We start from the raw sequence: 12256 nt of genomic DNA on the forward strand, positions 1-12256 counted from the left end.
GTGACCTTTTTTTGTGCCGGTGGGACTAAAACTATGTACTGGTGCTACTACAAAGTTACCCAACTCTCTTTGATTATGTGCTGTCATTTGTGTTGTGTATGAGAAACATCGGATAGCAAACGCTTCAAAAGCGGAACGAAACTTATTTGAAGTGTGTAGCGTGGAGCATTTATCCGTTTGGCCCAGTAAACAGCGAGTGAGTCCAGAGCAGTGCTGGCAAAGCCACCAGAAGCCAAGCCTGCAACCTTTAACCAAAGAAGCTGACGGCTAATGCTAACACTGGTACACAGGGAAGGAGAGCAGAGGCCGTTTGTTTTGATGGATGCAGGCTTCACTACACTGAATAAACCGCTTTTGTGAGGAAGCACCTTATCATTTAAAGTCCCCCTGTGGTGAAAATATTTCAGGAATGGTTGTTGAATAAATTTAAAATGCTTGTAAGACTGAACCAGGGTATAAAGATGTTTTATTATTTCCCATATGATGGTGATTAAAAGTAAAGTAAAAGTAAAAGCACACCACCATGTTATATTCATAATTAATTGAATACTGTTGAGTATATCAAACAAGTAGCCGTCTAGACTACTGTATCCCTCGAGGACACCTTCGCTCACAAAAGGATAATCACATTTACACCTTTTTTTCTGCCTAACACTCGCTAAAGAAATCTTACTCCAACACAAGAAAAGGAATTTGTTTGGAACTTTTAATATCTCTTTGGAATGTTATCAGTATCTGAAGAGCGTCTAGTGTGAGGAAACCTGATCGTGTGTGTTGCTTGTTCATGCAGACAGATGTGGAAACCTCCATTGATCGTGACTCTCTCTCTCTTCTCTCTCTCTCTCTCTCTCTCTCCTCTCTCTCTCTCTCTCTCTCTCTCTCTCAGACTGCTGAGCTCGATCAGACCGGGTCTGGTGAAGAAGATAAACCGGCTGCCCACTCCTGTAGCTGCTCTGGTAAGGGTTTCTAGTTTCTGCCCTGTGTCCAGTTTGTCCAGTTGTCCAGAGTTTTGCACTGTTAATTAACAAGACAAAGAAACATTAGTGCTTTTGACACGTGATCTAGTTAACTCTAGGTAAAGACACACATTGCTCATAATTTACCTGGGGTAAACAACTAATCATGGGTATTCATACGTTCTCATTTATTATATATCTATAAAGGCTCTAGTGTTATGCACCTTGTATTATATATGAGCAGTATCACAGGAGTAGCAGTGCGATATGGCTGTATATCAGCACGGCTGTGATTCGGCTGTGGGTAATCACTGATATACAGCGAGTTGAGCCCAAGCCTCCGTTACTAATTCTGAAACATCACTTTATAACTAGTAATGAAGGAACGCTGAGTTGCTTCACTAATGCTTGTTGTATTATGTAGAGTACAGTATTGTGGTTTTATGAGATAGAGATCGACTAAACGAGTGTGTTACCTGCATCTGATATAGCATTCATTCTTCAGGTCCATGTCCATTATATCCAAAAAATCAGTTTGAATGTCCGCTGAGGAAATGTTCGTCTTTGTCCTTCCCATGACAGACAGCACTAAAACAACTTCCTTGTTCTGACTCACTCAAAAAGTCAGTCTTTGCCTCTAATGGCGTAATAATGTAACTTTCACTGAAATCCATATCACAATCCTTTCTCAATAGCAAATACGACATATTATTTATATAAAATAAAATTCATTGAATAACAATATTTAAATGAACAATATAGCCATTATAAAAGACAAAAGGGAAATAAACCCAAGCAAATAATTCAGTCAAACGTACAAGCAGCACTCTTAGTAAAGTTACAGGATTCAAGTGAAATAGAGCCTAAATATAGAGTTATGATTAATTTTATTCTTAATTTTCCCCTTAACCAAAATCGATTTGCTCTGGAACATGTAATAGATTAATAAGACCAAAGATTGCCCGTTTGAAATACCACAAATGAATTATACTGAACAAAATTATAAATGCAACACTTTAGTTTTTTCCCCCATTTTTCATGAGCTGAACTCAAAGATCTAAGACTTTTTCTATATACACAAAAGGCCTATTTCTATCTACTGTATCATACTGCCAGCAATAATATCCAGCAACTTCGCACAGCCATTGAAGAGGAGTGGACCAACATTCCACAGGCCACAATCAACAATACAGTAAAACTGCACATTTTAGAGTGGCCTTTTATTGTGGGCAGCCTAAGATACACCTGTGCAATAATCATGCTGTCTAATCAGCATCTTGATATGCCACACCTGTGAGGTGGATGGATTATCTCGGCAAAGGAGAAGTGCTCACTAACACAGATTTAGACCGATTTGTGAACAATATTTGAGAAAAAATGGGGGCAAAAACAAAAGTGTTGCGTTTATAATTTTGTTCAGTGTATATCTCATGTTTAACCACTCTCTACATGCCATCTGTAAATTCCTGAAGGACTGTCCGAAATGACGCTGTTCTCTGCGGGAACATGAGCACTGAACAACCGCTGACGGCCTGGAGCTCGCATCGGCAAAAGCGTATCAACAGATTGTAAAATAGGCAGTATGATTATATATTAGTCACATATTTGACGTCTAAATAACTACATTCTCGCATAATTTTTTTTTAAACTACATTTCGTGACTTTATTTTTTTATATGGTGGATTTGCTGGACCGCCGTGACAGTCGCAGACGGGAGTGATACAAACGGTGAAACGGTTCCAGTTCTGATACTGGGAGAATATTGCACTGCTGGAAAAGGCTCTCAGCCAATCAGATTCGAGAACCAGAAAGAACTGTTGTGTAAATAAATATATATTGTAGACTGCTATCAAGTTTTTACTGAAATGGACTTTTCAGACTGTAAAGGTAAAAACTTACTTCACTCCAACTGATGCATTTTCCTTTTTTCTCTCCAATGTTTTTCTGTGGCTGAGTGAAGTGTGTGAATATGAGGTGCTGGATTTGGTGTTGGGTGTTAAATATCTAGCTGTAACAGCACATCAGCGATGATAACATGGGGTTAAGCACTGTGTGAAAAGCCCTCTTATGATGTAAAACGAAGAAGAAATATACACAATTCTGCTCTATTATTTGTGACACTGATCATGTGAAATGTTTTCCTGCCACTGACACACAAGATGCTCTTATCGGAACATTTTCAAGTTAAATCTCATGGTAAATCTGCCTGGAAACATGTGAACAACACTTTACTTCCTGGCAGACTGGTGAAAGTGTGTTCACTGACTTCAGCTGCTGTCAGATTAGAACTTCAGGCAGTGCTTACATTATACATTTTACTTCTTGAGAGAAATCAATACTTTTATTCATCAAGGATGCATTAAAGTGATCAAAAGTGACAGTAAAGACATTTATAATGTTACAAAAGATTAAAATAAATGCTGCCCTTTTCAACTTTCTATTCATCAAAGAATCCTGAAAAACATGGTTTCCACAGCAAGCAGCACAACTGTTTTCAACATTGATAATAATCATAAATGTTTCTTGATCATCAAATCCTCATATTAGAATGATTTGTGAAGGATCATGTGACACTGAAGACTGGAGTAATGATGCTGAACATTCAGCTTTGATCACAGGAATAAATTACACTTTACTATATATTCACATAGACAACATCTGTTTTACATTGGAATAATATTTCATAATTTGACTGTATTTTTGATCAAATAAATGTAGCCTTGGTGAGCAGAAGAGACAGAAACATTAAAAATCTTACCGACCCCAAACTTTTGATGGTACATGAATGCTTTGTGGAAATATTCTGTTGGTTTAATCTCTGGCTTTATGAAGTGGGCTGCTGATCATGGCTGTGGTGGGTTCAATTCATTTTTCCTTCTGGAATATTTTATTTTTATTGCTGAGAATATACAAATAAAAGTAAATCATTTTGCTGTTAGGGTGCAGTTCCTCAGTGATGCCTCTCAGACACAAATATCTGGCTGTACTGTGATTAATATATAAATGTTTCTGAAAACATTTGAAAAGTTTACATCGTTCACAGAATCCCTGGGAAAATCACTTGATGTTAATGTTTGAGATAATATAAGATACGTGTTCCCTGAATGGTCAGATAATCCAGCGTCTGAGTCAGTGTGGCCTTCGAGAGCGTTCACGTTCCCCTTTGACAGAGATCAACACATCTGCAGGGAATCTGATGAATCTTCTTGAGTTGCTTCATGGCACAGGTTTGGTAGCTTGATGTTGCCAAAGCTTTAAGGTCATCGTGTGCTTTCGGAGTCAAGCTGCAAGCGGATATTAGTCAGAATGTTAAACTTTATATTGGGTTAAAATCACGCTGAGGTTTCAGGCTAATGAATGCACCTCTTGTTTTCTTTAAGGGTGTTCTTTCAGTTTCGCCCTCCACCTCCTTTTGTCCTCTGACATCAGTGCCGAGTCCCGTGCGCTTCTCTGAGTGAATGAAAACAAGTGTGCACTAGAGAGGGCGGCGACTCTGGCATAATAGAAAACTTAATAAGAGTTTGAAGGAAGACATTGTAAAAATAACAGGTGTTAATCAGCCAGCGCTTAGAATGAGTGTTTTGAAGGAAGTGTGGTTTGGCTGGGCCGTCTTATCTTCGCCGTCCACCCCTCCTATGGCTCGTAACAGGCATGGGTAATTACACCCCAGCATTCCTCAAATCTGTCTCTCTATCGCTCTCTGCCTGGTTTCCCCCGTGTCTCGCTGTGATCCCAGAGCTACAATTACACCACAATATCTTATTGCACATTAAAGCCCTGGAATGCTTCCTCTCGCCCGTTATATCAGACAAGATCTCTTGTGTTTGCATTACATTAACTCTGCTCCAATCTATAACCAGTCGCCTATCTGGATACCTACTGTATGCATCATATGCACACTGCAAAAGATGTTGCAAATGGTTGGCAGCAACATTATTACAATATATTTAAGTCACCATGAAATCAAAATGGACAATTTTTTTTTTTTTTTAAGGAATCTTGCCGTGTTTATTCTATATGATTTATCGGTGCACATAATTATTGTGTTAAATTCATGTTGAATCAGAATAACTTCCCCTCACTCTTGTGGCGACAGTAGTTGGAGACAAGTGACTGTGTTTATTTGAATCATTCAATGAATTGATTCTTTCAGAAACACTGATTCATTCAGGAGAGAGTCATTGAATCATCCTTCCAATGGATTTGTCCAAAAATGCTGATTCATTCAGGAACAAAACAAGTGACTTTCTTTATGAGTTCGTCACTGAATCATTCTCTCAGCTAGTTTGTTAAAAACGGCTTTTTCATTCATTTATTTATTTATTTTATTTGACTATAGAAATATGTTTGCTGATATTTAGAAAAACATGCTAACACTTATTTTTCTGAAAAACTGCTTCAAGTTATTCTACTTTAAAATGTGCGTTTCATGTCGGAATTTCTGTTTTTGTTTTGGTCTGTGACTCCGCCCATTACAAATTCACCCAATAGTATTCCGACAGCCCGGGTTGCCAGTTAGTGGAAAACAGAGCGTATTGCAGCCATGGAAGCCAGCAAACGAACTGGGTCAGAGATGGCAGATTCTACACGACCTAAAAAGCCTCGTCATCCATCTAAAAAGCTCTATGACCTGAGGCATATTAAAACATAAGTCAACTGGCAAACTTACAGTGTAAGGCTTGCCGCTTTCCACAGTCAAACGGGTAATTCTGCTGTGACTTTGTTTGGAATTATTTTTGTTGGAGCAAAAACACACATGCAATACAGTATATGTCAAAGGTTACTCAATATTAATATCAGCACAGCTCCTTGTGTTATATTGTTTAAGGTCCCCCTGTAGTCAATAATTGTATCCCTTAAAATCATCTTTGATCAGAAAATGACATATGTAAGCGTTTTTCCTTGGAAAAAAAAAGTATTCATAGCTTAAAATATCTTGAATGTAACTCGACACCCTCGCCTCATTTAGTAAACGCGGTTCTATGAATATGCAAATGAGCCCCGCCTCCACTCCCTCACTCAGCTCAGAGATCCACTGGTTGACGATCACACATTGATCTGATTGGTTACAAGGTAGTTTGTGACGTCAGAAACACCAGCGATTTCAAAGCGTGTGTTTGAGACTGTCTTTGGTTCACTGCAGTTTTAAGGAGAAAATGAAAAATGCAATAAAACAGAATCTCTTGATCAGTAACAATAACAGATAATTACAAGTTTAGTAGTTGCCATTACTGATATGAAATATGAAACATGGCAAATCGTCCCTTGCAGCAGATGATCGTTTAGATCTTGAAATAATCATGACATTTTAACTTTGCTACAAACACTGGATCAAGACAAAAAAAAAGAAAAAAAGAAAACCAGTGAAAGCAAATATATTATTGACAATGATAATGTAAAATTTATTTACCTGTGAATAATATTTTGGACACTGAAAGATATCAATTCAAATCTAATTAAAAATAAAATATTTTACCCAATGTAATATATCAGCCCAATATTTGTATTTTTATGCTTATTAGAGTATTGTTAACTTAGCAACAAATGCTGTTGGATCAATTGTGAGTAAAGTCTTAAGAGCAATCCTGTTTTCCCATTTATTTTAATGTGTGTTTGGCCTCCTTCCTTTATAACGTCTCTGCCAAGCGCATCTTACTTACTAGGGTGATTTTGTTGTCAGATAATAAATTAAATGGATTACAAAGCATTTTCTGGGAAGATATTACTGTGGTTGCCTTTAATCCATTTATTGAAAAGATTTTAGCTTTAAGGGAAATTACGCAACTTTGCAGATGTGTCTGTTATACGGCCCAGGAGATTCTGACACAACATGAAGCATTTCAAAACATAATGCCACAGCATGAATTATTGCAATCATTGCATTTTCAGACAGACTCAAGTCTGTCATCTTCTGAAATAATGAATTGGTTCCAGGTCTTTTTGGCACTTGAAGTGCAAAGCAATCGTCAAGTGCAAATTGCACAAACATACTTTAATCTGTTATCTCCTGCATCAAAATAAAACAGGTTAACTCCCCCTTCCTTTTCCTGTGTTGTTTTTGGATTAATGAGTCTCACTCCAGACACACTGTTTCATAGTCTACAGTTTGGCGGTCTCCAGTTCGTCGTGGCTTGTTGTTCATTTTGCATAAACTCCTGTAATACAGCAGTGTTTTAGTTCCTCAAGTGCATACCTGGAATGTTTTCGAGATTTTGTCAGAGTTTTCATAAGGAACTTGAATAGATGGATGTAACTCAGCTCTAGCCAAGAGTTATCAATCATAATTAAAATGAACTGGGTAAATAATCTCAGTACATAGCTTCAAGAGATTTTCAAAGGTTCTGCCAAACGTTTCAATTCTCTTAACGGTAAGATCAAACCGAACACATCCATAAATCTCGCATATGTTTATAGCAACCATATTATTTGCAGACGTTCTGTTGGAAACATCTGAAAGTTTGCACTTAAAGTCATATTTTAAAACTATAAGAAATGTGTTTTCTATTGCGTCGAGTGTCAGTTTCCTCCGTCCTCTTCAGCTGTCTGCGTCTTACTTTCCCTGATATTATATCTGCTCACCAGTTCCCTTTTCTGCAGGTGTCAGCGCATTGTTTGCATGTTATTCCTGGCGGGGAGGCTGTATGGATGGAGGGGAAGGAGAAAAGGGAGGAAGTGCGTGTTATTGCACATGTTGAAATGCTGGAGACTTTCAGCTTTGACTCTGTTACATGTGTTCAATCATATTTCTGCCCTTCTGACGGATCTGTAACGTTCCAAACTAAAGCAGATGGATATCTCCATTCCCAATGTGAAGCAGAATGGATGAGTGAAAACACGTTTCTTGTAGTGTACTTGGCGCATCTCCATCTGGCTTTACCGTGGTCTGGGTTCAGCACATGCCAGCTGTGTGTAACAGCAATGCCGGAGGAGTAACTGTCTGCCATTGAACCACTGCAATAGTTGAACATTGTTCTTCAATATTGTCAGTTATTCAATGTTTCACTGTCTATTCTAATATATCAGTGATGTTAGTAGTGGGCAGCAAGTAGCAATGCTCCTAGTTTCTCATAAGCAGAGCTATGCAGTACAGCACCATATTAATGTACTGTAAGTTAGCCGGATAATAATTGCGGAACTAATGCCTGAGAAACAACTCCTGACACATAGGACCACATTCACTTATTTTAGTTGAACTCCTTCAACAAAGTATCTTCATATGTCGGAGAAATTAACTGTCTAATCAAGACTTTCGCACAGACATTGTTTGAACCACGTTGGTTCAACAATATAGAACTGTGGTTAATTAATGATGGTGATGGAGGAATAACTAATTAATCAGTTAGATCAAATGAATGTCAGATTAGTGCTGTAAATCATGTGAGGACTTCTTTACTATTTAACGACGTTATATTGGGTCATATAAGGAAACACACCTCAGGAGGCTACTATCCACAGATCACTGGCCATATAAAATTGAACTTGTTAATATAATATAAATTTAAATGATTTGTACAGTCACTTTATTTATAATTACAAATTGAAGGTAGCAACTGAACTTGTGTTTTTAATTCGGCTGCTGCACATCCGGGATCAGGGTGAACAGGTTTTTATCATTCCAGCGGGAAACAAAGTGGTGTATTTGTCTAGAAACTGGCTCCAATGAGCACTTCCAGGGAAGGATTAGTCTCTGGATTTGTTTATGAGTTGGAAAGGCTTTTCTTGGCTTGCTGATCGTCAAAGATCTGGCTCTGAAAGACTAATGTGATTCCTAGATCCCTGAAGATGACAGTGAGCAGCGGCTGTTAGTAGTGCAGGGATCTGTGTTCATTCATGAGCTCCACCTGGATGATGCAACGACAGCTATATTACGCCAGAACGCACACCACACACCCGCTTACTGGTGGAGAGCAGACAGAGTGATGAAGCCAATCAGTATATGTATGGGGATGATTAGGAGGCCATGATGGACAGAGGCCACTGGGCAAATTTGGCCAGGATGCCGGGGTTACACCCCTACTCATTTTCCGAAGGACATCCTGGGATTTTTAATGACCACGGAGAGTCAGGACCTCTGTTTAACGTCTCATCCGAAGGACGGTGTTCTTTGACAGTATAGTGTCCCCGTCACTATACTGGGGCATTAGGACCCACACAGACCATAGGGTGAGCACCCCCTGCTGGCCTCACTAACACCTCTTCCAGCAGAAACGTTTTCCCAGGAGTCTCCCATCCAGGCACTGACCAGGCTCAACCCTGCTGAGCTTCAGTGGGCAAGCAGTCTTGGGCTGCAGGGTGATATGGCTGCTGGCTTGTGATCAGCTATTCTGTGCAGTGAGCTTCTGTAATGCAGGGTGCAGTATTCTACAGTTTTACTAAGTGTTTTATTAAAAGACTGTTGTTATCATATTCCCGTCGATGTGTGATTAATTCGCCACAGCTACCCACTACAGAAGAACGGACACTCATATTGAGTATATTTAAATATCAAAATGGACTTACCAGCGGTGAACCTCCTCCCCGAAACGAGGAATTTGATGGAGTATTTGGGCTGAGAGGACTTCCCCGTACAGCCCGCGACCCAGAGCCCAACCAGCCATCAAGAGCCAGAGAACCTGACTGAGCCAGCCATCGCCCTGGAGCATGAGCCTCAAAACACGTCCGTGTCGGCAACTTCGCCTGTCCTGGAGGGAGTTATCGTGGTGTACGAGGGATTGGATAGGAGCCCTACCCACACTCCCGCCTCAGAGAGTGAGTTGCGGATGGACTGTGGACAGTTTTTTTTTGTGTGTGTGTTTGAAGAGGATGTCCCCGTGCCCCACTGGTTCCTCCAGCAGTAGTTCTCCTGTGCTTCCAGTATGCCCTCCCTCCTCTTCAGACCTCAGCCTGTCCCTCTGATCAGTCCCCCGTCAGCCCCTCGGCCTCTCCACTAACTCCTCTATGTGGTGTGGATTCACCTTGGGCCGGCCGTTTACCAGCACCATCTGAATGTACGGATCCCCTGGCTCCGCCTTCAGCCGCTGTTCCTGTCGCTCGACATCTGCCCGTCGTCCAGGCTCCTCCACCTTCGCTCCTCCCTCCCTCGGCTCCACCAGGGACCATCAACCTTTTGGCCTCACCGGGCTACCTCAATCCTCCGGCTCCACCTAGGTCAGATGTCGCGCATCTATGCCACGGACTTATGAGCCGCCCCATGGTCCGTCTCTCCGTCCCTACGGCTCCGTCTAGCTGCCGCCGGTTCCACCTCGGCCCTCTGCTTCAAGCTTGACACACCCTGGCTCCACCTCGAGGTCCCTATCTCCCTATTTGCTCTTCATCTGTGCATTGGGCTCCTCCACCATCTGCTCCATCGGCGTGCATCGTCCTCATGGCATCAAGTCGACCTCTATGGCTCCTCCTGCCGTAGGATGTCATCCAGGCCGAGCTCTGGGCCTGGACCGTCGGCCTTCTTCCGATTTCCTCCCATCTGAGCCACTGTGGCTGTTTCTGCTAGTATCTCCATCATTGGTCAGCCCTTCGCCTGCTCCTCGTCCTCCCCCAAAGCGGCCGCACTCCCACTCCCGGGGCAGTATGTCATGTTCATGTTCTGTTTGAGTTCTCATTAGTCTCCTTAGTTACTGATTGATTACTTATTGTGTTCAGCTGTGTCCTGATTACTTCTCTTTGTTTGCCTCATGCATTTATACCCTGAGTTTCTGTCTGTTCCTTTGTCCGTTCTCGTTTATACAAGTGGCTGTGTATTCTGATTCTCCTGAGTTTTCCTAAGTGTTATATTATTAAAAGACTGTTGTTATCGTACTCCCGACGTCATGTGCTTCATTTGGCACAGCTACTCATTACATAGTATTTGTATGTCCATTTTTTGTTTTAATGACAATGTGATATGAACAAAACCTGATGATCACGTTCTCCAAGCATGATTTGAGAACGATCCATCTGTACAAAGTCACATGATCAATGGCACAAATATACTTATTTCATAAGTGACCTAGAAATGGTCCAGAATCTGAAATATTTCTTTGTTTCCAGGTTTAAATGAAAATCCCACATTTTCAAGGTGGTTTCAGACTTTTGGACCCACTGAATATATTGCAAGACTTAAAATCTCAGCAGGCACTAAATAATTAAATATTCGGGTTCAGCTGACAAAACCTTGACTCAGCGCTACTGCAAACTTCTGCAACATACTGTGACGACATCGAAATGTTGCTTTTATATTTGTCTTTATGTGCATGTTATTATTGTGTATAAAGGAGCCGGATTCAGTTCTAGGGGCAGGGCTCTCTCTCTCTCTCTCTCTCTCTCTCTCTCTCTCTCTCTCTCTCTCTCTCTCTCTCTCTCTCTCTCTCTCTCTCTCTCTCTCTCTCTCTCTCTCTCTCTCTCTCTCTCTCTCTCGCTTACACACATGGGCGTGAGATAAAAGGTTGTGTCCCTGCAAAACAACAGAGTGACAACAATCACTAGGGGCAGGAAACTGTGCCACCCTTCCAGGTCCGCTTGAGAGAGAGAGAGAGAGACTGAAGGGAGGGGTCCAGGGCCTTTCACTGGAGCTGGGAACCAGAGGAGAGAGGAACAGAGCGGGTAACACAGCTCAGGTTGCATACTTCAACAAAAGACCCAGAGTCACCTGAAAGAGAGAGAGACATTCCTGCACCTGAGGTAGAGCGTGCGATCAACGGTATAAGCTTGCCGAGGGAGAGGGAGCGAGAGAGAGAGAGAGTGAGCGAGAGAGAGAAAGAGAAAGGCACAGGCAGTGAGTGTCCAAAACCACTGGCGTCGGTTTGCCTCCCCTCTTGCTCTTTAACGGTGTGTGTGTGCATTTAGTCCTGGCGATGCGATCATGCAGGATCCGCTCACGTGTGTGTGTGTGTGTGTGTGTGTGTTTAGGATAATGTGGCGCTCTTCCTGAAGGGTTGTGAGGAGTTGGGTTTGACGGGATCGCAGCTGTTCGATCCTGAAGATCTACAGGACACCTCCACACGCACCAACAAGTAAGATCAACCACTCGTTACACTCTCTCTCTCTCTGTGTGTGTGTGTGTGTGTGTGTGTACGCCTGTGTGCTTGTTTACTTAGAAACACTGGATTTTGCTAAGACGTTGCTATAATTTCTTATGTCGCAATATGTTATTTGAACAGTGGAGCTCTATATAAATCCCCAAATATTTTGGTTTCTAGTGCAGAACAAACTCATTAAAACTGACTGAAGTATTTTCAAGATTTTCTCACAAAATCTGATCATTTTACTGTATAGATTTACTCAGATAATATATTGTGTCGTCTGTGAGTATTTTAACCATTGCT

At 41.2% G+C, this 12256-nt stretch overlaps 1 protein-coding gene and 1 long non-coding RNA gene across 3 annotated transcripts in view; one reads left to right on the top strand and one right to left on the bottom strand.

The window, feature by feature from the left end:
* Window positions 1-12256, top strand: part of limch1b (LIM and calponin homology domains 1b) — a 153693-nt gene that overhangs the window by 69593 nt on the left and 71844 nt on the right. The window contains 2 exon segments of the mRNA XM_082177648.1: window positions 887-956; window positions 11841-11944. Coding sequence (XP_082033774.1) covers window positions 887-956; window positions 11841-11944 — 174 coding nt within the window.
* LOC309504542 lies at window positions 964-11704 on the bottom strand. 2 transcript variants are annotated; one of them, XR_014208121.1, is made up of 2 exons: window positions 2856-11704; window positions 964-1014 (listed from the first exon to the last, which is right to left on the bottom strand). It is a non-coding gene; the product is annotated as an uncharacterized lncRNA (long non-coding RNA). The 2 variants fall into 2 exon arrangements; XR_014208122.1 differs by lacking the exon at window positions 2856-11704 and adding an exon at window positions 1433-1982.

This window comes from Leuciscus leuciscus (assembly GCF_965113295.1).
Source record: "Leuciscus leuciscus genome assembly, chromosome: 8".
Taxonomy (NCBI): Eukaryota; Metazoa; Chordata; class Actinopteri; order Cypriniformes; family Leuciscidae; genus Leuciscus; species Leuciscus leuciscus.